This window comes from Pleurodeles waltl, chromosome 12 (assembly GCF_031143425.1).
Source record: "Pleurodeles waltl isolate 20211129_DDA chromosome 12, aPleWal1.hap1.20221129, whole genome shotgun sequence".
Lineage (NCBI taxonomy): Eukaryota > Metazoa > Chordata > Amphibia > Caudata > Salamandridae > Pleurodeles > Pleurodeles waltl.
Window position 1 is genome coordinate 644835005 of NC_090451.1, and position 27037 is coordinate 644862041.

General features: G+C 45.3%; 1 protein-coding gene across 1 annotated transcript in view; it reads right to left on the reverse strand.

The window, feature by feature from the left end:
- Positions 1-27037, reverse strand: part of KCNN3 (potassium calcium-activated channel subfamily N member 3) — a 279573-nt gene that overhangs the window by 97888 nt on the left and 154648 nt on the right. The window contains exon 3 of the mRNA XM_069218215.1: positions 8054-8472. Within this exon, the coding sequence (XP_069074316.1) occupies positions 8054-8472 (419 nt within the window). The remainder of the gene's footprint in view (positions 1-8053; positions 8473-27037) is intronic.

The following is a 27037-nucleotide window of genomic DNA, read 5'->3' on the forward strand; positions in this document are numbered from 1 at the left end:
GTTGTGTTGTCACCAGATGGCTTGATTTGACTCAGTGATGTTCGGCTTTATCTTGAAAAAAGCTCTATAGATGTATCACTATTAACTACAAAACAGTAGCATGGAAGTTTTTGGATGACTCCATAGCAACACAGAAGCAGTGCCCCAGTCCTGGGCTTTTCTTTAGCACAAATTCTAATTCTTCAGAAGATATATTCTTTGAATATTTGTTTTCGGGTGTGTTAGTTTAATTCTAGCAAATTAATTAATCGAAGACTACAACTCCCAGAGTGCATTAGGATATTGCTCTAGGACCCAGAAGTTGAGCACAGTGTCTCTGGTGACATGAAGTCATCTGTAAACCTATAGCAGCACAGGGATGCGAGCCCCGGTCGTGGCTCTCAAAGGAAAAATCAAAGAGTTGATGAAAATATCCTGGACATGAGATGATTGGAAAGTGACCTGGCTCAGGTCCCTGCAGGACCGGCTTTAGGGCAGGGCGACCAGCGCTGAATTGGAAAAGAGGCACTAACCTCCGGAGCGGGCGGGGCGCTGTGTTTAGCAATATCTTAAGATTTAAAAAAACTTGCTGCAGAGTTCCTTGTGGGTCCAGCTTTCAGTAAGCAATACAAATGTCAAGATAACTCTTGTGATTAATGTTCCTGCTGGAGAGAGAGAGATCAGAGTTTTGTCTAGTGGCAGTTTTGACTCTCCATAAAGTAGCAGGGAAGGTTTATATGCCTGCTGCAATGAACTGATCTGTATTTTATGTGGATAGCTTGGTGGATTAGTAAAGCCAGCCTTTACCAAAACTTCAAAACAAATTAAAAGTATGTGAGGGAGGGGCTATGGAGAAACAAGGGGGACTTTTGGACAGGAGGTAGTGAGGGAATCTGAGGAGGCAGTCGTGGGGGCGGGTGCGCGAAAAAGAATGTCACACAGTGGGCCACCAGCGCTAAAGCCAGCCCTGGGTCCCTGACAAAGTGCCCTCCAGCCAGAAGCGCAAGGACTGGCCTGGACCAGGCCTCACACTCAAGGCCGGATAGCACAGTGACAGACTTTAGCGTCTCAGGACTCAGAAGGACAACAAGATACAAACAAACTTTTCCTGCAATCAGTGGTTGAAGTGCATTAAAAAACAGTATGGGAACGGTGACGCTGTACGCAATGGAGGCAGGAAGAGTGAGCGTGGGGGCATGGTCAAAGCCGTGGCTAAAAATATTCTGTAAAGTTTTATCAGTCTTTCACCTTCAGGTAACTAAATATAAAACAATGTACAGCTTAAACGAAAATGAAAGACAAATTATGTTAATCAGTGGGAATTGCACTATTGTACATTACGAAACCTTCATCACTGCACCAGAGAGCCACAGAATTGAATCCTGGTTGGTGCCGTGGAGATTATTGACTTGTGTATGTTTAGGACTACAAGGTCCCAGTCTGTGACAGAAAACACTGTGAACATGTAAGTAATTATTTCAAACTTGCATTACACAAGTATGAGATAGACTGCTACAAAATGTGCAAAAAGGTTTAAGATAAAGTGCTTCCAAAATATAGATTTTAGTAATACCCAGACTGTACAAAGTGCATTTATTTTAGAACTGTCTTTTAAAAGCACACACTTCACACCTTAGCTGGCAGTTCCCTTACATTACCTGTCAAAAGGATAAAATGTGCGTCATCAGTAATCTTTGAGTATTTCCACTAATTAAAGCCAATACTGGCTTCCAGACGCCCTTTACATTTGCATATAGTGCCGCAACAAAGGCCCCCACAGCCCCCGCAGCGCAGGGAGGCCCCGAGCTTCAGGGGTTCCCCTCAGCAAAGCACATAGCCTGAGGGAGTCCAGAGGGGGCCCTCCATGGTCTTTGCATGGGGCGCCCCCTGCAGCTCTTTTACGCCACTGTTTGCAAATTGACCAGTTGAGCGCATTTACATTTGGTTCAGCAAGCAGGCAAACTGGCAGGAAAGCTTGTTTAGGTCCCTCAGTTTCACAGCACAGGCGGCTCCCCGCCTTACACGTCAGATGAAGCATTTTAACTGTCGTCCCATACTGGGAGGGTCTTTTCACAATAAGTAGGAGAACTGTTTTTTCTAAATTTAAAAATGTATGGCACACCAAGCCCCTCAGATCTCCCTCACTTTGGACATTGCCTGCGATAACGTGTATAGCGGAGCCTCAGCCTCTGGAAGAGCAAAGCGGTCCGAGATGGAGGTAAATGAGGTGGGGAGAGGAAACAGAGAGATAAGAGCTGAGATTAGGAAATGGATGATGAACCCCTGACAGAAAAAAGTGGTAGCATTGAACCTTCAGTTTAATCTCATAAGAATGGCTCAATTTCTTAAATAAAGGCCTTTCTAAGGGGCACTATTGATGAAGTGCCATTGTCCAGCATTCCTTTATAATTAGGAATTGCAACTTTTAACCTGGGGTACAAACAATAGGTTTTATATTGCTTATAGATATACCCCTAAAGGGCGATGCCTTACATGTAGCATGTGTAGTAAAGTACCATAGAGACCACAATGTATGTCATATGTGTAGTGAGACACTAGTGAGAGCCCTCAGTTGCCTTATTCGTATTGTAACTCTAAGGAATTCCCTTACATGTAATATGTGTAGTGAGGCACAGAGGAGGTCCCTTACATGTAGTATGTTTAGAGAGGCACTGTGGAGACTCCTATACATGTAGTATGTATTGTGAGACACTAATAAGACCCCTTAGATGCGCTATTTGTAGTGAGGCACTAAAGAGGCCCCTTACATGTAGTATGTGTTGTGAGGCACTGTGGAGACTCCCATACATGTAGTATGTAGAGTTAAATACTAATGAGACCCCTTAGATGCGCTATTTGTAGTGAGGCACTAAAGAGACCCCTTACTTGTAGTATGTGTTGTTGAGGCACTGTGGAGACTCCCATACATGTAGTATGTAGAGTGAGATACTAATGAGACCCCTTAGATGCACTATTTTTAGTAAGGCACTAAAGAGACCCGTTACATGTAGTATGCGTTGTGAGGCACTGAAGAGATCCCTTACATGTAGTATGTGTAGAGGAGCAATGGGGTGACTTGTTACATATGTTGTTGGAAGTAAGACACTAAAGAGACCCCTTACATGTAGTGTGCATAGTGAGGCACTGAGGAGACTTATTACATACAGTGTTAGTAGTGAGACACTAAAGAGACTCCTACATGTATATATAGTGAGGCAGTGAGGAGGCCCATTACATGTAGCATGTGTAGTGAGGCACTGAGTAGACCTGTTACATGTAGCTTGTGTGAGTGAGGTATTGTGGAGACAAATGTACTTGGAGTATGTATAATGAGGCATTGAGGAGAACCCTTACATGCAATACTTGTTGTGAGGTACTGGGGAAATCCATTTACATGTAGTATGTGTAGGGGAGCAGGGAGGCCATTAAGGTTAGTAGTTGTAATGAGGCACTATATAGACCTATTAAAGGTAGTATGTGTATTGAAGAACTGAGGACCCCCCTTATATGCACTATGTGTCGTGAGGCACTGGCGAGAACTGTAGACTTGTTACATGCAATAAGTTTAGCAAGGCTTTGATGAGACATCTTACAGGTTGTACGTGTAGTGAGACACTGAGAAGACCTAATACATGCAGTGTTAGTAGTGAGGCACTGGGGTGACACCTTATGTGTAGTATATGTAGGGAGGCACTGAGTAGACCACTTACATGTAGTATTTTACAGAGGCACTGAGGAGACTTGTTACATGCAGTATGTATAGTGCAGCACTAAGGAGACTCCTTACATGTACTATGTGTAGTGAGACATTGAGGAGACACCTTACATGTACTATGTGTAGTGAGACATTGAGGAGACACCTTACATGTAGTATTTTATGGAGGCACTGAGTAGACCTGTTACGTGTAGTATGTGTAGTACAGCACTAAGGAGACCCCCTGCGTGTAGTTTGTGTGGTAGGATATTAGCACATCCATTTTCTTCTAGTATGTATTGAGGAGAACCCTACAGGTAGTATGTGCAGTGAGCCAATGAGGAAACCAATTTATTTGTAGTATGTGTACAGAGGCACTGAGAAGAACCCTTACAAATAGTATGTGTAGTAAGGCACTGAGGAGACCCCTGTGCATGTAGCATATGCAATGGTGCATTGATGAGAACCTTACATGTAGTATGTGTAGTAAGGCACTGAGGAGACCCCTTACATGTAGTAAGTGTAGTGAGTCATTAAGGAGGACCCTTACATGTGGTAAGTGTAGTGTGTCATTAAGGAGGACACTTACATGTAGTATTAGTAAGGCACTGAGGAAACCCCTTACATGTAGTATGTGTAGTAAGGCACTGAGGAGAATGCTTACCTCTAGTAAGTGTAGTGAGGCACTAAGGAGAACCCTTAGACATAGTATGTGTAGTAAGACACCGAGGAGACTCTTTACATTTAGTATATGCAGTAAGCCACTGGGGAGAACCTTATATGTAGTATATGAAGCAAGGCACGGCAGAGATCCCTTACATATAGCTTGTATAGGCAAGCACTGAGGAGAACTGTACATGTAGTAAGTGTAGTGAGGCACTGAAAAGAACTCTTACATGAAGTATACCTAGTAAGGCACTGAGGAGACCCTTGTGCATATAAAGAATGAGCAGTGATGCGTTGAGGAGAACTTTACATGTAGTATGTGTAGTAAGGCACTGATAAGACCCCTTACATGTAGTATGTGTAGTAAGGCACTGAAGAGACCCCTTACATTTAGTATATGTAATAGGGCATTGGGAAGAACCCCTACATTTAGTATGACTAGTAAGGCACTGAGGAGAACCCTTACATGTAGTATGTGTGGTAAGGCACTGAGGAGAACCTCACATTTAGTATGTGTAGTAGGCCATTGGGGGAGAACCCTTACATGTAGTATGCGTAGTAAGGTACTGAGGAGAACCTTTGCATGCAGTATGTGTAGCAAGGCACTGAGGAGAACCCTTGCATGTAGTATGTGTAGTAAGGCACTGAGGAGAACCCTTGCATGCAGTATGTGTAGTAAGGCTCTGAGGCGAACCCTTACATGTAGTATGTGTAGTAAGGCACTGAGGAAACCCCTTACATGCAGTATGCGTAGTAAAGCACTGAGGAGAACCTTTGCATGTAGTATGTGTAGTAAGGCACTGAGGAGAACCCTTGCATGCAGTATGTGTAGTAAGGCTCTGAGGCAAACCCTTACATGTAGTATGTGTAGTAAGGCACTGAGGAAACCCCTTACATGTAGTATGTGTAGTAAGGCACTGAGGAAACCCCTTACATGTAGTATGTGTAGTAAGGCACAGAGGAAACCTCTTGCATGCAGTATGTGTAGTAAGGCACTGAGGAGAACCTTTGCATGTAGTATGTGTAGTAAGGCACTGAAGAGACCCTTTACATTTAGTATGTGTAATAGGGCACTGGGGAGAATCCTTACATTTAGTATGAATAGTAAGGCACTGAGGAGAACTCTTACATGTAGTATGTGTAGTAAGGAACTGAGTTGAACCCCTGCATGTAGTATGTGTAGTAAGGCCCAGAGGGGAACCCTTGCATGTAGTATGTGTAGTGATGCATTGAAGAGTCATCTCGTATGCTGCATTGGCACTGCTAGATGATTCATGAATGACCCCTAAATAGAGTATGTGTAGTGGGTGGGTCACTGAGTCGACCCTGCACATTTAGGGCGTGTATGGGTCACTGAGAAGACCCCCCTACATGTGGTTTGAGTGGCAGGCGCCCTCTTAATATAGGCACAGTGAGGTGACCCCATGCATGTAGTGTGAGTGTAGGGGCACAGAAGAGTGCACGTTACATGTGGTAGTGAATAAGTATACTGAGGTGACCCTAAAATATGTATGTTATCTGGGGCCGCTGGGGAACTCTTAAATGGAGTACTTGCCTAAAAGCTTGAGGAGACACCTATGGTATGCACATTACCGCACGCGAAACACCCCTTAAATGTATTATGTCTATAGGTGCACAATGAAAGTCGTATGGGTGTAGGGGCAGTAGGTGTCTAGGGTGAACCAGAAGGTCCCTCGGGTGTGTGTGTATGTACAAGGGGCTTAGCAGACCCTTTCACAACGTATATATATAAGCGAATTGGTAAGTGACTCTTTAAACACCGAAAATGCCACTTAGGCCGAGACTCAAATAGTGCCCCTCCATTACGTCATTGTTCAGGGTTACCAGGATAATCTTATCTACAGGTTATGTGTAAAAGTCTTTGAAGGCTGAGTAAATGTGTGCTGAGCTATGCGCTTAGGACTTCTGAGGAGCGGCTGCTGGCGAGTGTGAATAGCGCTGCTGAGTCGAGAGTATTGGGGGGGTGTACAAGAAAGATGGGGTGCTAGGGTTCCATATCCGGAGACCCTAGCACCAGCCAGCAACAAGGAAAGATGCACTGGTACAGCAGATTCTCTTCTCCAACATCCAGAGTGACAACATGCTCAGCCTCGGCCGCCATTAGAGCCGGTTGCTAAGCAACAGGCTGCCTGGCAAAAGTCCTGCGCGTCTGGTTCATGGGGCAGGGGCATGATGGAGCAAAGAGGAAGCCGAGACATGAGATAAGCAGGAAATAATTAGAAATCCATAGAAATATGGAAGGAGAGCAGGGCGAAAAGTGTGAAAGGAGAGAGGTAAGCATGGAAAGAGTGAGGTGCTGTAGACTGGCAGGGCGAAAAGAGTTGAGGCTAATGGAGCTGCAGAGGCATGTGAAGAATATGAAATGTAGTTAAGGGGGAAAGGGGTGACGTGGAAGAGCGGGGGGCTATGGAAACTGCCGAGGAATGGAGTGATGGCAAAGTATGGCTTGATGGAGACATCGGTTTGGTAGGTAAGCGGGGAGCAGCAAGTTCAAACTGTCCGAACAGAAGGGGGGTTTAGAGAGAGATCAATGTAGGAGGGTCAAAGGAGAGGCGGGAAGCACATAAGGGTAAAGAGAGATGAGACATGAGGACACAGTGGACGAAAAGGAACAAAAAAAAGAGGGACAGAGAAAGAGACCACGAAGGTGGATCCTAGCTCACAATTAGCAGTGCTCTCCCACATGTCTGGCAAGCCCACTGTATGAGGTTTTGATGACCTCTTTCCTTCCCTGCTGGTCCTGGTGAGTGCTCATCTCTCGTCCCTGCCACCCCGCCCCCCCCCCCGGCCCAGGAGTTGTGTCAAGTCATGGAATGAGCCATGTTACTCAGCAGTTGGAGTCGTATCGCATAACGGGCTAGCTCATGTTTTTTTTTTAATACAAACGGTGTTAGTTTAGTTTGTGCTTCAAGATAAGTCTATCAGTGTCATCTGCCATTTACTAGTTTGCTTAAGTAGTATCACGATTACTAGGTAACTCACTCGCCCACTTCCAGTCCAGTTCTTTACATTCTATTGCAAATCGAAACCCTGGTCTAGCTGGGTCAACTGAAGTGAGTCAAGACTAGAATTCCCAGCAGGTACTGGTTTGTGAACTATACAATCAGGAATGGCAAGATGGTGACTCTGGGGACATAGACCTTTGTCTGTGCCCATATAACCGACTTCACCTACTCTCAGTAACCCCAATCCTCTCTTGTTTGCACCTGGTCACCTCTGTTAATCTCTAGACTGCTTGCTTCACTTTTGACATCTATCTCAGTCAACACTAACCTGTATCCCTGTCACCGTAGTCTCCCTCCCTCGCATCCTTCTTATCCATTGATCCTATCACACTACACCTACTTACATCTACTTCCATTTACAATGTGACTGGCAACCCTTCTGCTTCCCTTAGTTAGCTTTTGTCATCTTCACTGTCCCTGGAACTACCACACACTCCCCCCCCCCCATGGAGGCTACAGCTGATTCGACCTGTCATGTAAGTTATTTGGCACACAACGTCATCCTGCATGCCCCTTCATATTCCTTTTTGTACCCATTGCTTTCCCCCTTTCATTCTTTAAATGGACCTTGCTGGACCTCTCTACCTCTTGACCTACCCTTCTATTCTTATTTCCTTTTTCACCTGCCTTGCACCCCTCTCCAAGACTCCCCTACACTTCCTTCTGGTCCATGTCTGAGAAAGCTCACCTCTCGCACACCCGCACCGTCCATGCTGCTATGATCCACAGGGAGATGCTGAAGACCAGAAGAACAGTCCCTGGGCAGATGGTCATGAGTGTTTTCATCACAAACCGTGTGTTAAAGTTGATTTTGTTGAGGGCGCCGATGCTCCGCGACGAGGCATCTGTAAAGAGTTTACTGTGCAGAAGCATGACCCTGGCGATGAGGTACAGCCTCAAGAACATGGGTATGCACAGGATAATGTCCACGTCCGCCTCTGTCTGAGAGGGCGTATAAGAAAAGGCCAGGCGAGCATTCCAAAAGAACTTGTACTCTCCAGGAATTGGGTGGATGGCACAGATTAACAGTTCTAGGCTTATGTAGAAGATGCGCTCATATGTCATAGCTATCCGCCAGTCGTCAGCTCCGTTGTCTATCACAAACAGCTAGAGGGAGGAAAACAAGGACATGGTTAGAAACAGAGGCACAGCACTGAACACAGATAATGCCTTGTGTTACCTCACTATGGGGGTGATTCTAACCCCGGCGGTCTTAGACCGCCGGGGCCAGGGTCGGCGGGAGCACCGCCGACAGACCGGCAGTGCCCCGTAGGGCATTCTGACTGCGGCGCTTTGGCCGCGGTCAGTGCAGGAAAACCGGCGGTCTCCCGCCGGTTTTCCGCTGCCCCTTGGAATCCTCCAAGGCGGCGCAGCTTGCTGCGCCGCCGAGGGGATTCCGACCCCCCCTACCGCCATCCAGTTCCCGGCGGTCCGCCCGCCGGGAACCGGATGGCGGTAGGGGGGGTCGCGGGGCCCCTGGGGGCCCCTGCAGTGCCCATGCCACTGGCATGGGCACTGCAGGGGCCCCCGTAAGAGGGCCCCTAAATGTATTTCACTGACTGCTGCGCAGACAGTGAAATACGCGACGGGTGCAACTGCACCCGTCGCACAGCTTCCACTCCGCCGGCTCGATTCCGAGCCGGCTTCATCGTGGAAGCCTCTTTCCCGCTGGGCTGGCGGGCGGCCTGAAGGCGGCCGCCCGCCAGCCCAGCGGGAATGTCAGAATTACCGCCGCGGTCTTTCGACCGCGGAACGGTAACCTGACGGCGGGACTTTGGCGGGCGGCCTCCGCCGCCCGCCAAGGTCAGGATGAGGGCCAATGTGTTAAGAGGGGTAATCCCTGAAAATAACTTAAGGAGAATAGACTTTTAATAAGAGTAACATGAAATTTAAATTTCTGTCCATGATCCATAGAGATCTATACAAACAATATCTAGTGTATCTAAATCAAACATATTATTTCTACTTTCTGCAGAGAATCCTATGCTCGACTACAGATAACCTAATTTAGATTTTATTTTGCTCATTGTGGGGGCAAGGGACCTGCTCTTCAGGGAACTCTCTAGAGGAACTGATATTTTACTTCAGATCCACCAGGAATCACCCACTTTCAAAAAAAATAATCCTACAAGTTTCACAACTTCCAGACAGCATTATTTCATTGAGATGGGCACCTCTAGGTTCCAGAAAACACTGTGGAGTCCCCCAATGTCTCATGTTATGTCCTGTCACCTTCAACCTCTACGTGGAGCCCTATGGGACTCGACTCACTGATAACAACTCGAAAAATCACCAATACGCCAATAACACACAACTCTACCTGAAAGTAACTTCAGCTGTAAACACTGCCTGCATCTCATCTAGACCTTGATGTCCAGCACCTCCCAAAGTATAGCCCCACTAATATAGAAGCTCTACTTTTTTATAAGAACCAAAAGCAACAGTAAATCTAATCCTGGGTCAATGACATGAAGCTGGAAGTATTTGACCCCCAACTGTCACCCAGTGCCGAGACAGTGAATTCAACCCACACATTACACAGAACACAATGATGGCCTGCTACCAGCTGGCTGTACTGGTGGAAGTGTAAGCATTCATCCTAGAAAGTGCCTTCAGAATTGCTTTTTGAGCCCTCATATTCTTTAAATTGGACGATAGCAACACTTTGCTCTATTGCTTACAAAACTCTACATTCGCCCTTTTAAGGGCATCCTATACACCAAAGCAAAGCCTCATCAATGACATAAAGAAATATGACCACTTCACCCCACCCTACTGATACTTCGCTGGCTCCCTTGCTTCACCATCTTAAAAACCAGCTGCAACATCCTTAAAGCCATCCCTACTATGGGACCGGAGAGTTGCAAAAAAAGTAAAAAGAAAGGTAACAGGCCTTCTTCGTTTATTCCCCAAGAATCTAGAATAACATCCATGTATTCAATTAGGCTTTCAAAACCCTGCTCCAGTTTAGGAAAGAGAGGCACATCCTTAAAGACCATTACATCACATGATACAGTCAGAAAACATCAATCAAATGGAGTCATGAAATCTTGATGTGCAAAGAAGCCTTAAGTTCTTATAGATCATCTGTACTTGGCATACTGAAAGGTCACCCATCAGGGGATGCCGTCAGAAGGTCTCAGGCTACCTGACCACACCCCAATGATCAATACTTTCAGAACAATGCAGTCGCAAATCTCACCTACCCACACCAAGAGACAATCGGTCAGAAGAACAACAGTGTTACAATAGCTGACCTTCGGACTTTGGAACCTGGATATCTGGGTTCTAATTCTGGTTGTGCCACTTGACTGAAGTTGATTGATTTTGGGCAAATCACGTAATCTCCCGGGGCCTAAACATGTGAAATGTAATGCAATGCAATAAGTGGATCAATTTAATGTAATTGAGTAACTCAAATATTTTAATTAGTGCCAGACATTGTTATATCTCCCACTAAACCCAAACCCATTAATGTACACCTCCCCATTTTTCCCAAGCTAGTTTTGCAAAAAAATAGACAAAACATACATTCCAGATTGTTGCATAAACAAGTAAGGAGGGAAATTGAATTAAAGGTTTGGTGTTGGCGACATTGAGCTTTGCATGAAAGTCTTTGGCAGTAGTAAAAGATTCATTTATTACTTGGTCTAGAAAACATGTGATTGTAGGGTTACTGTAGGTTTGGATTTACTGTATTTTTAGTGTGATGGGATGAGTGGTGTGAAGATGGTGTGAAACAGTGGCATGTGTAATTGTGTAGTCTCCATAAGGCATTAGCTAAAATAGTCCATATGATACTGGGATTAAATGTGACCATTGTAAGGAAATGCCTCCTTGGCATGGTTGCCCCCTGACTTTTTGCCTTTGCTGATGCTATGTTTACAATTGAAAGTGTGCTGAGGCCTGCTAACCAGGCCCCAGCACCAGTGTTCTTTCCCTAACCTGTACTTTTGTATCCACAATTGGCAGACCCTGGCATCCAGATAAGTCCCTTGTAACTGGTACTCCTAGTACAAGGGGCCCTGATGCCAAGGAAGGTCTCTAAGGGCTGCAGCATGTCTTATGCCACCCTGGAGACCTCTCACTCAGCACAGACACACTGCTTGCCAGCTTGTGTGTGCTAGTGAGGACAAAACGAGTAAGTCGACATGGCACTCCCCTCAGGGTGCCATGCCAGCCTCTCACTGCCTATGCAGTATAGGTAAGACACCCCTCTAGCAGGCCTTACAGCCCTAAGGCAGGGTGCACTATACCATAGGTGAGGGTACCAGTGCATGAGCATGGTACCCCTACAGTGTCTAAACAAAACCTTAGACATTGTAAGTGCAGGGTAGCCATAAGAGTATATGGTCTGGGAGTCTGTCAAACACGAACTCCACAGCACCATAATGGCTACACTGAAAACTGGGAAGTTTGGTATCAAACTTCTCAGCACAATAAATGCACACTAATGCCAGTGTACATTTTATTGCAAAATACACCCCAGAGGGCACCTTAGAGGTGCCCCCTGAAACTTAACCGACTGTCTGTGTAGGCTGACTAGTTCCAGCAGCCTGCCACACTAGAGACATGTTGCTGGCCCCATGGGGAGAGTGCCTTTGTCACTCTGAGGCCAGTAACAAAGCCTGCACCGGGTGGAGATGCTAACACCTCCCCCAGGCAGGAGCTGTAACACCTGGCGGTGAGCCTCAAAGGCTCACCCCTTTGTCACAGCCCAGCAGGGCACTCCAGCTTAGTGGAGTTGCCCGCCCCCTCCGGCCACGGCCCCCACTTTTGGCGGCAAGGCTGGAGGGAACAAAGAAAGCAACAAGGAGGAGTCACTGGCCAGTCAGGACAGCCCCTAAGGTGTCCTGAGCTGAGGTGACTCTAACTTTTAGAAATCCTCCATCTTGCAGATGGAGGATTCCCCCAATAGGGTTAGGATTGTGACCCCCTCCCCTTGGGAGGAGGCACAAAGAGGGTGTACCCACCCTCAGGGCTAGTAGCCATTGGCTACTAACCCCCCAGACCTAAACACGCCCTTAAATTTAGTATTTAAGGGCTACCCTGAACCCTAGAAAATTAGATTCCTGCAAACTACAAGAAGAAGGACTGCCTAGCTGAAAACCCCTGCAGAGGAAGACCAGAAGACGACAACTGCCTTGGCTCCAGAAACTCACCGGCCTGTCTCCTACCTTCCAAAGAACTCTGCTCCAGCGACGCCTTCCAAGGGACCAGCGACCTCTGAATCCTCTGAGGACTGCCCTGCTTCGAAAAAGACAAGAAACTCCCGAGGACAGCGGACCTGCTCCAAAAAGACTGCAACTTTGTTTCGAGGAGCAGCTTTAAAGACCCTGCAATCTCCCCGCAAGAAGCGTGAGACTTGCAACACTGCACCCGACGACCCCGACTCGGCTGGTGGAGAACCAACACCTCAGGGAGGACCCCCGGACTACTCTCCGACTGTGAGTACCAAAACCTGTCCCCCCTGAGCCCCCACAGCGCCGCCTGCAGAGGGAATCCCGAGGCTTCCCCTGACCGCGACTCTCTGAAACCTAAGTCCCGACGCCTGGAAAAGACCCTGCACCCGCAGCCCCCAGGACCTGAAGGACCGGACTTTCACTGGAGAAGTGACCCCCAGGAGTCCCTCTCCCTTGCCCAAGTGGAGGTTTCCCCGAGGAAGCCCCCCCTTGCCTGCCTGCAGCGCTGAAGAGATCCGTTGATCTCTCATAGACTAACATTGAAAACCCGACGCTTGTTTCTACACTGCACCCGGCCGCCCCCGCGCTGCTGAGGGTGAAATTTCTGTGTGGGCTTGTGTCCCCCCCGGTGCCCTACAAAACCCCCCTGGTCTGCCCTCCGAAGACGCGGGTACTTACCTGCAAGCAGACCGGAACCGGGGCACCCCCTTCTCTCCATTCTAGCCTATGCGTTTTGGGCACCACTTTGAACTCTGCACCTGACCGGCCCTGAGCTGCTGGTGTGGTGACTTTGGGGTTGCTCTGAACCCCCAACGGTGGGCTACCTTGGACCAAGAACTGAACCCTGTAAGTGTCTTACTTACCTGGTAAAACTAACAAAAACTTACCTCCCCCAGGAACTGTGAAAATTGCACTAAGTGTCCACTTTTGAAATAGCTATTTGTGAATAACTTGAAAAGTATACATGCAATTGAAATGATTCAAAGTTCCTAATGTACTTACCTGCAATACCTTTCAAACAAGATATTACATGTTAAATTTGAACCTGTGGTTCTTAAAATAAACTAAGAAAATATATTTTTCTATACAAAACCTATTGGCTGGATTTGTCTCTGAGTGTGTGTACCTCATTTATTGTCTATGTGTATGTACAACAAATGCTTAACACTACTCCTTGGATAAGCCTACTGCTCGACCACACTACCACAAAATAGAGCATTAGTATTATCTATTTTTACCACTATTTTACCTCTAAGGGGAACCCTTGGACTCTGTGCATGCTATTCCTTACTTTGAAATAGCACATACAGAGCCAACTTCCTACAACCATGTATTGTGGAGTTCTTGTGATTATTGGTTTTGGGGGATGGAGTTACTAATGCAATACTGGTCTGTAGGAAGCACCGAGTTTGACACAACTGTGGCCTATCCTGTTAAAGCAAAAAATAGGTTGATCATCATGATACAATCTGTAACCCAAGAGTTCCTTCTAACTAGTAACTAAAGTGCCCTTTGTCATCAAAATATACTCATGCATTATCCTTTTCTACAAAGCCAATGAAGAGACACCACAAGCTTATTCAGAGGTCCCCTGATTTCTGCTATCACACATTTTCTATGGCAGCAAGCACACATTTGGATAGTTTTTCAAAGTGCGGGTCTACAGTATAGGGAGACCATAGTTAAAGGCTTAGATCTTTTATGTAGACCTTTTATTCATTTTTAATGAATACATGCGTTTTATTAAAGGCAACATAAATGAAGTGTGGAGCAGTCATCAATGATTCACCCGCGCAACATTAAGGTCCTCCGGAGCACCCACCCCGCATCAACCCTCTGATAAAAGTCATTTAGGGCCTGATTCTAACTTTGGAGGACGGTGTTAAACCGTCCCAAAAGTGGCGGATATACCACCTACCGTATTACGAGTCCATTATATCCTATGGAACTCGTAATACGGTAGGTGGTATATCCCCCACTTTTGGGACGGTTTAACACCGTCCTCCAAAGTTAGAATCAGGCCCTTAGTTTACTACTTATGTCAGTTCCAGTCCGAGGTTTTCCATCCAGGGACCCCAGTCTTTGTGATGCTTTTTTGGGCATCCCCTACTTTTGTGTACTCCTCCCGCCAGATATGCGAAAATGGGTGGAGTGTTGCCATCGGGCCACTAGCAATTAATCTCTCCTTTTGCTAACATGCATTCCATTTCTACCAATTGTCTCATGTACTGTGCGTCATCGCAACCTCCCATTATATCTAGTCTTGACACTTTTGCAGAAAGCTATAGTGGATAATAAGTGCTTGTGGGAGTGTGAATTGAAAGGCACTTCATAATAGTGTTGTTTTAAGCATCCTCCAAGGCGTAAAGTGTTGTTACTTGGTGTGGATACACCATGTGGCGAAACGTCGACCCTGCTTCCTATATCTTTTCATAGTCATGCCCGTAACAAACCACACTAGTCTCAATTCCACTAACTAACAATAGACAGAAGCTTCTTTAGGTTTCTGTTCACCAATAACTTATTCTGGTCCCTGTCAGGAATGGCCATCTGATTTGACACAATTAGATAGATCAGAGACTTCTCTGGGTTGTTGGTGTTTAATGGCGCAAGGGATCTGGCAAACCCTGGGTGTGGTGTGATCAGACAATAGTACAGTTCCACAATATTAGCTGGCAATGATTGTGACACTAGGTTTCAACAAAGCTCTGATTTGCTCAGCCTCAAGCACAGTTTTGAAATTTCTGTCGTAATTACTTATATAATCCACTCCTTTACTCCCCTTGTCAAATGGTTGTTCCTAAAACCACAGTTCCCAAGTTTTTGGTGTAGTCAAATCCTAGAACCTCAATTGATAGATCATTCTAACTCTATCAGTTGGACCCGAGGAGAATCCTGGAGGATAAGACCTCAACTGTTGGCTCTTGTTGTTAATTGAAATGAAGCATCTTAGAAAAACAAATCCTGTGGTGTCTGTGATTACTACCATTTCCATTCCTCAAGAATCTGGGAGTGCAGCAAAGGTGAGTTAACGGTGACGGTGTACTTTGCCGATGATGTGATCAACAAAGAGGAGGTTCTAACACGTTCATGATCCTGGATTATGGGCCTACCCATTAATTAGAAATCGCAAGGTGGAATGGATAAAAGACGGACCACAGTGATGTAGTACAGGAGTGGAATTCGATGCTAGGTAGCATCTCTGTCCTCTTCTATTCCGTTTTGTATTACTGTACACATTGCTGTACAGGTTCCTTTCTTCAGCACCTGTACTGATAACTGGGTGGAACTATCAAACTTCTTGGTCACAAGACTTTTACAAAATACTTTTTTTGAGGTTTTTTTTTTTAAACCAAATTGAATCCAATCCAGCCATTTATAAATGATGCAATCACAGAACACACAGCGCAGCATAAAACCAAAAATGCAAACAGTAAGCTAGGTCGAAGAAACATTTTCAGCTATTTACCATAGGCCAATAATTTGTCTAATTTCCTAGCCACCTTTGGTACACTACTTCAATATCTCAAGGGCCACATAGACTCACATCGAGAAACGTTTCAACCACCAGCCCAGAATTGTTCCTGGATGAATCCAATAAGCAACCATCAGTATCAAGAAAATACTTTGAAACGTATACTTGACCTTCCAAGTGATCACCAAGCTAGCGGAGGGCTTTGGTATCCCTCCAGCTTCACTTCCTATTATTTGAGGTGGTGCATGGAGGCTTGTGAGAAACCTACATAGGAACATTGAGGTTGTCGACTTTTTCTCCCACCATATCCTGATCTATCTTGGTCAGATAAAACAAAAAGTGTTTGGCCATTCATGAGAACTGGAGGTGGTAAGCTGAAGAACTTCAAGAGTGCTTATATATCTTTTAATAGCAGAATCCTAGTCTACCCTGAGGGTGCTATCCTTAGCAATTGCAGGAATGTAAAGACATCGAAGGTGGGAGAGTTGGATAAATCACCTTCTAATCTTTGAGTCTATAAGTATATCTATCTGGATGTAGACAACGCCGTATTAATGGTGAGGACTGCTAATGGTCTCCAGCTTCTTTTAAATGTTTTTTATAATTTTATGGGGTTCTTGACCTTAAAACGAATATACAATAATAATTTATGAGTCTAGGCACTAGAAATGTGAAAACTAGGACTTTCTTCCTGGAGGGATAGAAATCCATAGGGTGAAGTATTTTAACTATCTGGGGCTTTCTTTTGATCTAAACCTAATCTGGCAGAGTTTACATCAAACTAGGGCTGCTCATACTCAAAGAGCTGTGGAGGCACTGTTCTCATTTGCGAGAAGGCTGGGCCACAAACTAATCAAAGAACTGACAGGAACTTATTGGAGTAAATGTATCTCTGTGGCGACCTATGGTGCAGGGGTCTGGGGCTATAAAAGGTCCCGGGCCAATTCAGCAGGTAGAAAATAAGTTTATGAGTAGACTGCTGGCTGTTCCCCAATCATGCCCTGCTTTTATATGTCTTTCAGAGCTGGGCTTATCACCTGTAGGGAACAAGATAAAGCTTGCACTATTACTTTTGTGGTTGAGGTTCTGAGGGAATCCTGATGCCCAACTCTCAAAGGATCTATTGGAAAATTGTCTTTCCTTGGACAATGCCCTCATTATACCGTGGATTAGATATATAAAGAAAGAACTTCGAGAGCTGGGCCTGTAGGATTACACCGAAAATAGGGAAAGTATTGACTCCAGGGCTATCTCTAGAGTAAAAGAGACTTTTTGGTACAGGCAAGGCAGAGCCCACCAGGTGGTGTTTGATAATTTGTCTGTAAACCATGATTACGATCCAATCAATTTGACACATGGGTGTGAGCCTTATCTTTCCTGGTTTCTGAGTGGGAACCTCAGGTTTTACTAAATAAGACTACGTTTAAGCCTATTACACTCGATTATTGCCTTTCCTCAGAACACTGTATTTGGAGAACCACTGCGTAGATGCCCGTGCAATAACTTTCACTCAAAGCACCTCGCACTTTATTGTATTTTGCACCCTTGTATGCATATACCAGGAAGCGATTTCTGTGCCCACTTTTTCGCTCCTTTAATACAAACTCCCATAGGGAGGCTTTTGAGCGATTGCTAAGGCTGAAGAATCAGAAAATTTGACTGACTGGGAAATTCTGTTCGCCTTTCATTGGGGGTAAGAAACAAATTTGGTTCATTGTAACCTCACCACCTTTGTCTTATCAGTATTTTAGGATCTGATTCCGTTTTTAACTTATTTTAATTTCCCAACTGTTAGCTTGTAGTGACTTCTACGAATCTAACTGAATTGTATTTCCATGTTACTGAAGTGTTTTGAAGTTTGTACTGCTGTTATATTTATAAATGTTTTCATCATCTGTACTTTCATGGCCGTGATCGGCAGAAAGGTTTTTGTGCCTGACTGAGTGAATGAATGAAGGAATGGGATAGTTATAGTATGCTTGAATACCCTGAAAATCGAGTCCTGCCCTAGAGCTAGGCTAGTAGAAATTAAAGGAAGTGAGAAATTACTGACTGCACATTAGAGGACACATCCAGAGGGAGAACAAAAGAGAAAACAATTTTTAGTTCAGCTGACATAACTCATGTCTAAATGACTCCACAGTTCGCACTTAACTGCAGAGTCAATGAAGAGCTTAAAAATCACTTGGGCATATTTAGAACATATGTGAAGTCGCGGTCACTAAGGGCGTATTGATTTCTGCAGTGGATGAACGTGGACAATAACCCCAAGGAGAGAAAGACTCTTCACACTTCACCACAAATGACTACCAATCTATGACCACCAGTGCCACACAGCACTCTCAGTTCAGACTAAGCTGTTGAAGTACCTTCACTGGACCTCCTGCGGAGCCTGGATGGTGGAAGGATTCTGCTGTCCGCCCGTAGGGAAGAAGTGGGCTGACACCATCACAGCATTGTGGAAGCAGGGCAGGTTCTGGGTGAAGTCAAAACTAGACAACAGTCTTTGGTGCTACAATCCGGAAGCACCAGGTTGCAGCAAACATGGCCTCTTTTCAAGGAAAAATGCAACAAAATCCCCAACAGTGTCAAACATCTTTGCCCCAGCCCTTCCTAGAGGATTCCTGTATGTCCTAGTCCTGTCCTTTAAATAAGGACTTTAAATAAGGGCCAACTTTAACTTCTTAGGGGAATTGGATTACATGTAAGATTTCTTGTGAGACAAATAGAAGCAATTAGCAATAAAACAAATGCTAAGTTTCACAACTTGAGCAGTTGGTGTCGCAATTGGATAACAGTGAGTGGTATAACATTGATGAGAGTTTATATCTGAAAAAGTTTTTGGGGACACTTGCCTTCATCTGTAATACAGCAGGTAAAGATTGACCTATTAATAACATAAACCTCCTAACATATTTCCTAAATGCAACTGTAGTTATGGGAAATCTGGAGGAAATAGTTCAGGGTGATAATTCAATTGAGGGAGAAGCTGTTATCGAATAACAATGGTCATCTTTGTGAAGCAGAAGATCACTGAGACCTTGAGTTCCACAGGATGGTGCTAACAGTACACTGGCTGAAACAGTACAATAACTAAAAAAAAATGTGAAAATCCATGGTAAGTCGTCTGATGTTTTTTTAGGTTATGTCATATATCTGGGTTAAAACAAAAAATAGATGAGTGGGATGCTTGATTTAATCTCAGCTAATGATCACAGCTCTGGCCACTTTCTATTCAATTGTTCATTGCTCACTCTTTCACAATAAACTGTGACAAACCATTTGCAAATCAGCCTTGGTGTGTTCCTAAAGGGACAGTTCCCCCTAAACTTCTAGGCTGCGTCTTCTCTGAGCAGGAACGCAAGCAACTGTAGATCGTTTTCATCCTTTTTTATCCTAATTTTTGAGGTGCAGCTTAAACAAGGTCTGGGCAAAGCCTTCGGGTACCTCTTAGAGAAAACAAAATGATTTGTAGAACGATTTCTGCCTTATAGTGAGCCACAGGATGTATCTTGTCTGTGGCATACCAATGGCTCTTTAGTCCATCATTATAGATCCACTCACTAATAACTGCTGTTTCCTGATAGTACCTTTTAACTTTCTCATGGGGGAACATAGATTTCCCACTATTTACACCATTATGCATGTTTTATTGCTTGCACGAACACACCCTTGTGGAACAGGCAATGATGCCTTAAAGTCTGCAATGTAAAATATTAATGGTTTATTGACCTCCAATAAAATTGCGTGCAGAACACCGACTACCTACCAACATAATGGCAGGGAGATATATGCAGACATGTAGATTTACAGGTCTTAACTCCACTTTAGTATACCTTGACAATACACAGATCATCTGTGTTTTTAAAAGAAATGAATAAAGTTGTAAAACACTGGCTTCACAAACCTTCCAGCTAGGATTCTAATTTTACCCATCAGAGCACTCTTTTTGTCGGCACCAAGGATAGTGGAGAAACTTAGCATAGAGTATTCTAACTTTACCTGCATTAGCTTACCTTTTGTTGGCAGCACGGAGAAAACCAATTAAACCAGACACCAACTGTTGATTGCAGGTACCTAGGGGATCATATGGTTGCTAGGACGCTTGTTGCAGCCATGGCAACTACCATCTCCTCTTGGGCATCTAAGTCAATGATGCAAAACCTGAAAGGACCTCTACCTCAATTACAAGCAGATAATGATCACTTTTCGGACCAGAGGGACCTGGCTGTATGTAAGGGTTCATTGTAGCATCCAGGCAGAGACTCCTGCTACATGCTAATGTTTAGATTTTCTGAGTATTTGCACTCTGAGGATTGCTTGTTCACATAACATCTGTAATATTTACTACAATCCCATGTCTCTGTCTCATTTAATTCAATTTGTGAGGCGATCCATAACAAAATACTGCCTGGTAGCAGTGGAACAGAGGCACAACAGCAGACCGAACCCCAACAGAGCAACGTGCAAATCTGTGAACAACCAGGTCTTGATAAACGGCTGCTAGGAATACAACTCGAGCACCAGACCTGACAACTGGGCCAACCAGTATAAGACTGACAAACAGATATCACGAGAGCAAAGAGAACTGGGTGATAGATGCCTAGGGACTGAAAGATGGCCGCTATGGATCCAACCCGAGCAGTAGCTCTGACAGCTGGATAGCAGCAGAGCAAAGAGCTCCGGGGTGAGAAGCGCCCTGGGATTGATAGAAATCGGCCAAAGGGCATTCAACCCTATGACTCAGTGAGTAGAACAACTCACATGAAAATATTTGAGTGACTAAATCCTTTAAGGCTTGCAAAACCAACGGATGCGAATTAAAAAGGTTTTGCTGTGGTACACAAGAGTATTTGATTGAGTAACCTAAACTTAGCACGCAAAACCCTTTTTTGGCATAGAGCCAGCAGTTATTTGGAATTCTGGTTTCCTGCTGAACTGTGGTCATTAGAATACGATCACAGCCCAACAGAGGCCCAGATCCTGCGCCCCCACTAAAATGAACAGGGTGCCATAGATTGACCTCTTAGGCTCACCTCACACTGACCCTTACATGTCACATTATGGCCCCCTTAAAATGAACAGGGTGCCATAGACTGACCTCTTAGGCTCACCTCACACTGACCCTTACAGGTCACCATATTGTGACCTCTTAGAATCGAATGAGATGAAAGGGTTGAATGAATGGCAGCTCATTGTCATCAAATAACTACGAGACAAATAGAAGCAATAACATGTGAGTGAGTGATTTCACAGTCTGGGGATATTAGTCAGCATTTAGCTCTGGAAAAAAGCTTTTTTCGACAGTTTCAATAATACGTGCTCTGCAGGCAAATGGCGCTCTTGTAACATATGATTCTCCTGACACGTTCATTAAACCAGTAGTGCGCCAGAGGTACCGCTTGGAGCCATTACGAGTAGCATACTTTTTCAGGTCCGGATCTGAAGATACTAGACCTGCTAATCACATGGCTGGATATACTGATCCCAGACAGGATGTACTCCACACCCATTGTACTCCTGCACAACACACATGCACATGATCCCACACACCCATTCTACTCCTGCACAACACACATGCACATGATCCCACCTGCGCCCACCCCCCTTTCTCCTGCCTCCCTACACCCTCACCCCTCGCCAATGCCACCACCGGCCAAGGTAATTCTCTGCATCCATTTACCACCTGTTCCAAGCAGGTGGTAAACGAATGCAGACTTGAGCCAGTTAATTTCACAGGTATAGGAAAAAGCACATGGATTTATGCAGAGAATGCCCCGCTCTGTGTTGCTGTTCCTCTATTCTAGGTAAAATAACTGATTTACCGGCAGGTGGCCCATAAGTATGTCAGCGACAGAGTATACTCTGGCTCCATCACGGACATATTCCCCTGAAGGCACGATGGCTGCTGGAGTTCTGACCCCCCAGAACTTCTGCCCCTCCCCCCCCACAACATAGGCCCAGTAACCCTTTTTCAAACACCCGTTTTCAGTCACCCTTACCGCCGTGGAAAACCTGATGATTGGGGACAGAAAAGCCGCTTAAGTGACTCCCACACCGTGAGAGTCCGCTCTGCTGGTGCGGATGTATTAGTTTTTTGTTTTTTCAAGAACAAAATCCATCTTTCGGATTTTGTTTTTGAAAAAATAAACCTCCAGACATCCCCCAAATTTTTAACACATTGACGGGAACTGGCGGCCAATGTTAAGACACGTCCGCAGGACGCCTCTAAATGTGGAGGACGAGTACTCCGTGAGGGCGACGTAGTAAAGCCTGTCCTCTGCACTCCAAAGCACACGTGATTTAATTACGCAACATAACATACCATACAATACCAATTTTAGAGTTGATACCTTTTAAAGCACCTTGACACACTTGCAATGAACAGTGTCTTTAAACTCAGGCGGACTCATTTCGATATGGGGTTTATTAATCATTCTATACTGGGTGGATAATCCCTTTCTACTTGTGGTTCACTGCCTCTTTATTCATGAGGTGCTAACCTCTATATGTACAAGAGAACTGGGTGATAGATGCCTAGGGACTGAAAGATGGCCGCTATGGATCCAACCCGAGCAGTAGCTCTGACAGCTGGATAGCAGCAGAGCAAAGAGCTCCGGGGTGAGAAGCGCCCTGGGATTGATAGAAATCGGCCAAAGGGCATTCAACCCTATGACTCAGTGAGTAGAACAACTCACATGAAAATATTTGAGTGACTAAATCCTTTAAGGCTTGCAAAACCAACGGATGCGAATTAAAAAGGTTTTGCTGTGGTACACAAGAGTATTTGATTGAGTAACCTAAACTTAGCACGCAAAACCCTTTTTTGGCATAGAGCCAGCAGTTATTTGGAATTCTGGTTTCCTGCTGAACTGTGGTCATTAGAATACGATCACAGCCCAACAGAGGCCCAGATCCTGCGCCCCCACTAAAATGAACAGGGTACCATAGATTGACCTCTTAGGCTCACCTCACACTGACCCTTACATGTCACATTATGCGCCCCCTTAAAATGAACAGGGTGCCATAGACTGACCTCTTAGGCTCACCTCACACTGACCCTTACAGGTCACCATATTGTGACCTCTTAGAATCGAATGAGATGAAAGGGTTGAATGAATGGCAGCTCATTGTCATCAAATAACTACGAGACAAATAGAAGCAATAACATGTGAGTGAGTGATTTCACAGTCTGGGGATATTAGTCAGCATTTAGCTCTGGAAAAAAGCTTTTTTCGACAGTTTCAATAATACGTGCTCTGCAGGCAAATGGCGCTCTTGTAACATATGATTCTCCTGACACGTTCATTAAACCAGTAGTGCGCCAGAGGTACCGCTTGGAGCCATTACGAGTAGCATACTTTTTCAGGTCCGGATCTGAAGATACTAGACCTGCTAATCACATGGCTGGATATACTGATCCCAGACAGGATGTACTCCACACCCATTGTACTCCTGCACAACACACATGCACATGATCCCACACACCCATTCTACTCCTGCACAAAACACATGCACATGATCCCACCTGCGCCCACCCCCCTTTCTCCTGCCTCCCTACACCCTCACCCCTCGCCAATGCCACCACCGGCCAAGGTAATTCTCTGCATCCATTTACCACCTGTTCCAAGCAGGTGGTAAACGAATGCAGACTTGAGCCAGTTAATTTCACAGGTATAGGAAAAAGCACATGGATTTATGCAGAGAATGCCCCGCTCTGTGTTGCTGTTCCTCTATTCTAGGTAAAATAACTGATTTACCGGCAGGTGGCCCATAAGTATGTCAGCGACAGAGTATACTCTGGCTCCATCACGGACATATTCCCCTGAAGGCACGATGGCTGCTGGAGTTCTGACCCGCCAGAACTTCTGCCCCTCCCCCCCCACAACCTAGGCCCAGTAACCCTTTTTCAAACACCCGTTTTCAGTCACCCTTACCGCCGTGGAAAACCTGGTGATTGGGGACAGAAAAGCCGCTTAAGTGACTCCCACACCGTGAGAGTCCGCTCTGCTGGTGAGGATGTATTCGTTTTTTGTTTTTTCAAGAACAAAATCCATCTTTCGGATTTTGTTTTTGAAAAAATAAACCTCCAGACATCCCCCAAATTTTTAACACATTGACGGGAACTGGCGGCCAATGTTAAGACACGTCCGCAGGACGCCTCTAAATGTGGAGGACGAGTACTCCGTGAGGGCGACGTAGTAAAGCCTGTCCTCTGCACTCCAAAGCACACGTGATTTAATTACGCAACATAACATACCATACAATACCAATTTTAGAGTTGATACCTTTTAAAGCACCTTGACACACTTGCAATGAACAGTGTCTTTAAACTCAGGCGGACTCATTTCGATATGGGGTTTATTAATCATTCTATACTGGGTGGATAATCCCTTTCTACTTGTGGTTCACTGCCTCTTTATTCATGAGGTGCTAACCTCTATATGTACAAGAGAACAGGTAATGTAAAGTTAAAGGCTAAATCCGTTCTAAATGGGATGTATACGTGGGTGGTGATCCCTTCATGCATGCCCTCTATATGCACAGTGGACAGGCAGTTTATACACATGGTGGGCTGGTTCTTCATTCACGCATTGGCAAAGGCCTTCATAAAAGGATGATGAGGCCTTTAAAACTAAAGCTGGGTGAGCCCTTCATATGCAGGTTGGACAAGCCCTTATGAACTGATTAAACAGATCTTTATTCATGTGCTATATAGGCCCTGCCTAGTTGGGCTACACAAGCCCATTCTATAAAGGATTGATAAGCCCATTATGGACAGGGGATGATTGGCTATATATACCTGGGGTAGCTATGATCTCTATAAATGTTTTGATAGGATCTTTATACAAGGTGTCTAGTTTTTAATGTACGGATAGGTTAGGCCTTTACGCATGTGGGGAAGGCCCCTTCATATACACGGGGGATAGGACGCACACTTGGTGTACTGTTTCTTTATTCCCATGGGTTAGGCACCAGAAACGGCCAGGAGTGCGGGGGCAGGGTCAGACACAACTTGGCTTATAGGGAAATGGAGAAACTGGAGGTCATGCAAGTTAGGAACATGGCCCCACCCTCATTTTTGGTAGCAAAGACAGCCCTAATTGAGTTAAAATGACCCCCGAAACTCAAGGACCTTGGTGCCACTGCATGCGCTGGATCACGGATACATTCACCCTGGTTTGCTGTCCTCCAGACCTTGCACACTGGCCTCAGACATGAGCCAAAGAGGCAACCTAAGGCAAGGGCCAGACCACAAAAAGCGCAGACCAGGCCAAACTAATCTAGGTATGTGTTAGGACAAAGCTGTCAGCAACTGGTGCACTGGCCTATCAAGAAGACAATGGGGCCCTCTTACAAGCAAAGAAAACAGCCCCTGCTCCTTATCTGGTAGCAAAAGGCATCTATAATTCCAGCAGAGACCCCTGGGGCCCTGTGTCACTGCACCTGCTGCACTACTGAATGCTAGACCCTTGAGACGGGGCATGTCTTTATCCTACCAAGAGTCGGAGTAGTCCCAGAGGCCACTCGTTGGTAGCTCCCTCATAGGCTGCTGGCGCTCTGTACTACTAGGGTAGAGCAGGATTGCCGATTGAATTATTGCGGTGAGAGGGGAGGAGGCGGGCTCCTACCTTAAGGATGCTGCCTCCGGGCGGCCGAGGTATCTCTCAGGAAGAGTAACATGAATTCTAACATGCAGGCCGATTCCTCTCCCCATCACCGCCTCAGTCCCTCACGCCTATTCTTTGCCCCCCACCCCCTGGCTCTATCCACTCACCCGATGTCCCTCTACTGAAAGGTTTGGGGACCCCTAGGGATCCACGAAGCCTCCTCAGGGGGTCCTGTGATGCTATTAATTGTGTTTGACCAATGACTTTGTGTTCCACCACTGCACATATTAGTTGCTCAATGTTCACCAGTAGCACATTACATGTTGTATTCAGTTTAGCTGCCTATTGGCTTTAACAAGGCATTAGACATTACATTTGGTATTTAGGTTAGCTGCCTATTGGCTTTAACGTGGAGTTAGACATTACATTTGGTATTTAGGTTAGCTGCCTATTGGCTTTAACGTGGAGTTAGACATTGCAGTTGAGACATTGCAGATGAGCTGTGTTTTTCCTAGCTGTGTTTTTCCACGATAGACCAAGCTGTGTTTTTCACACCAAACCCTAGCTGATAAGAGAGCGTAGATTTTGTGTTTACCTCTCAATCCAGTCTGGGAACGAGTGAAGTTTGGAGAATTGGCCACTCTCCAAGTTTATTCGGTTCTCACACTGAGTTTGCTTTTAACGATGGCCCTGGGCAACAGCGAGGGGGGAAAAATCTTGACTTCAGACAGGAACGGAAATCAGTTGCCTGTCTCCCGTTTGGGTAGAAAATCTCTTTCTCACAGTTGAACCAGAGTCATCAACTTGCAGACCTCAGAAAGATGAAGCGGAGTGATAGGCCCTACGGTGATGCAATTTTGACTTTTATGCTTTGCTTTGAAGTTATGCTATAATATAATCACATGTATTTGCTGTGTACATTGCAACTGAGAAGTACTTTGATTTGCTTTCATTGCTGCGACTACTTTTAAACGTGTGTCTCCAACCTACTAATTTCGTCTTTCAGGAACCTCGTGGTGAAGTAATAATAATAATAAATGTCTTCTTTAAACTAAGAAGTGCATTCCTGAGAAGTTTTGTAAGCTCGGTCATAAGATAAGAGAAGGAAAGCAAAACAGGTCCACAACTGCTTAGAAAATTAAATAATATTAACAAATTAGGGCCCCAGCTTTCAGTAATGACTCATTGGGGGGGGGGGGGGGTCTCCTGATTCCAATAATGATTCAGTGGGGGTCCCCGGGTTCCAGTAATGATAAAGCGGGGCCAAAAAAGTCTAAAGGTTGGTAACTACTGCTCTAGTGCACTCCACCACCACCCCTACTGGGTAGAGCCCTAATGCTGGCTGCCTACAAAGCACTGTTGCTTCGCACCTTAGTTTTTGGTGGTTTGCAGAAGACATTCCA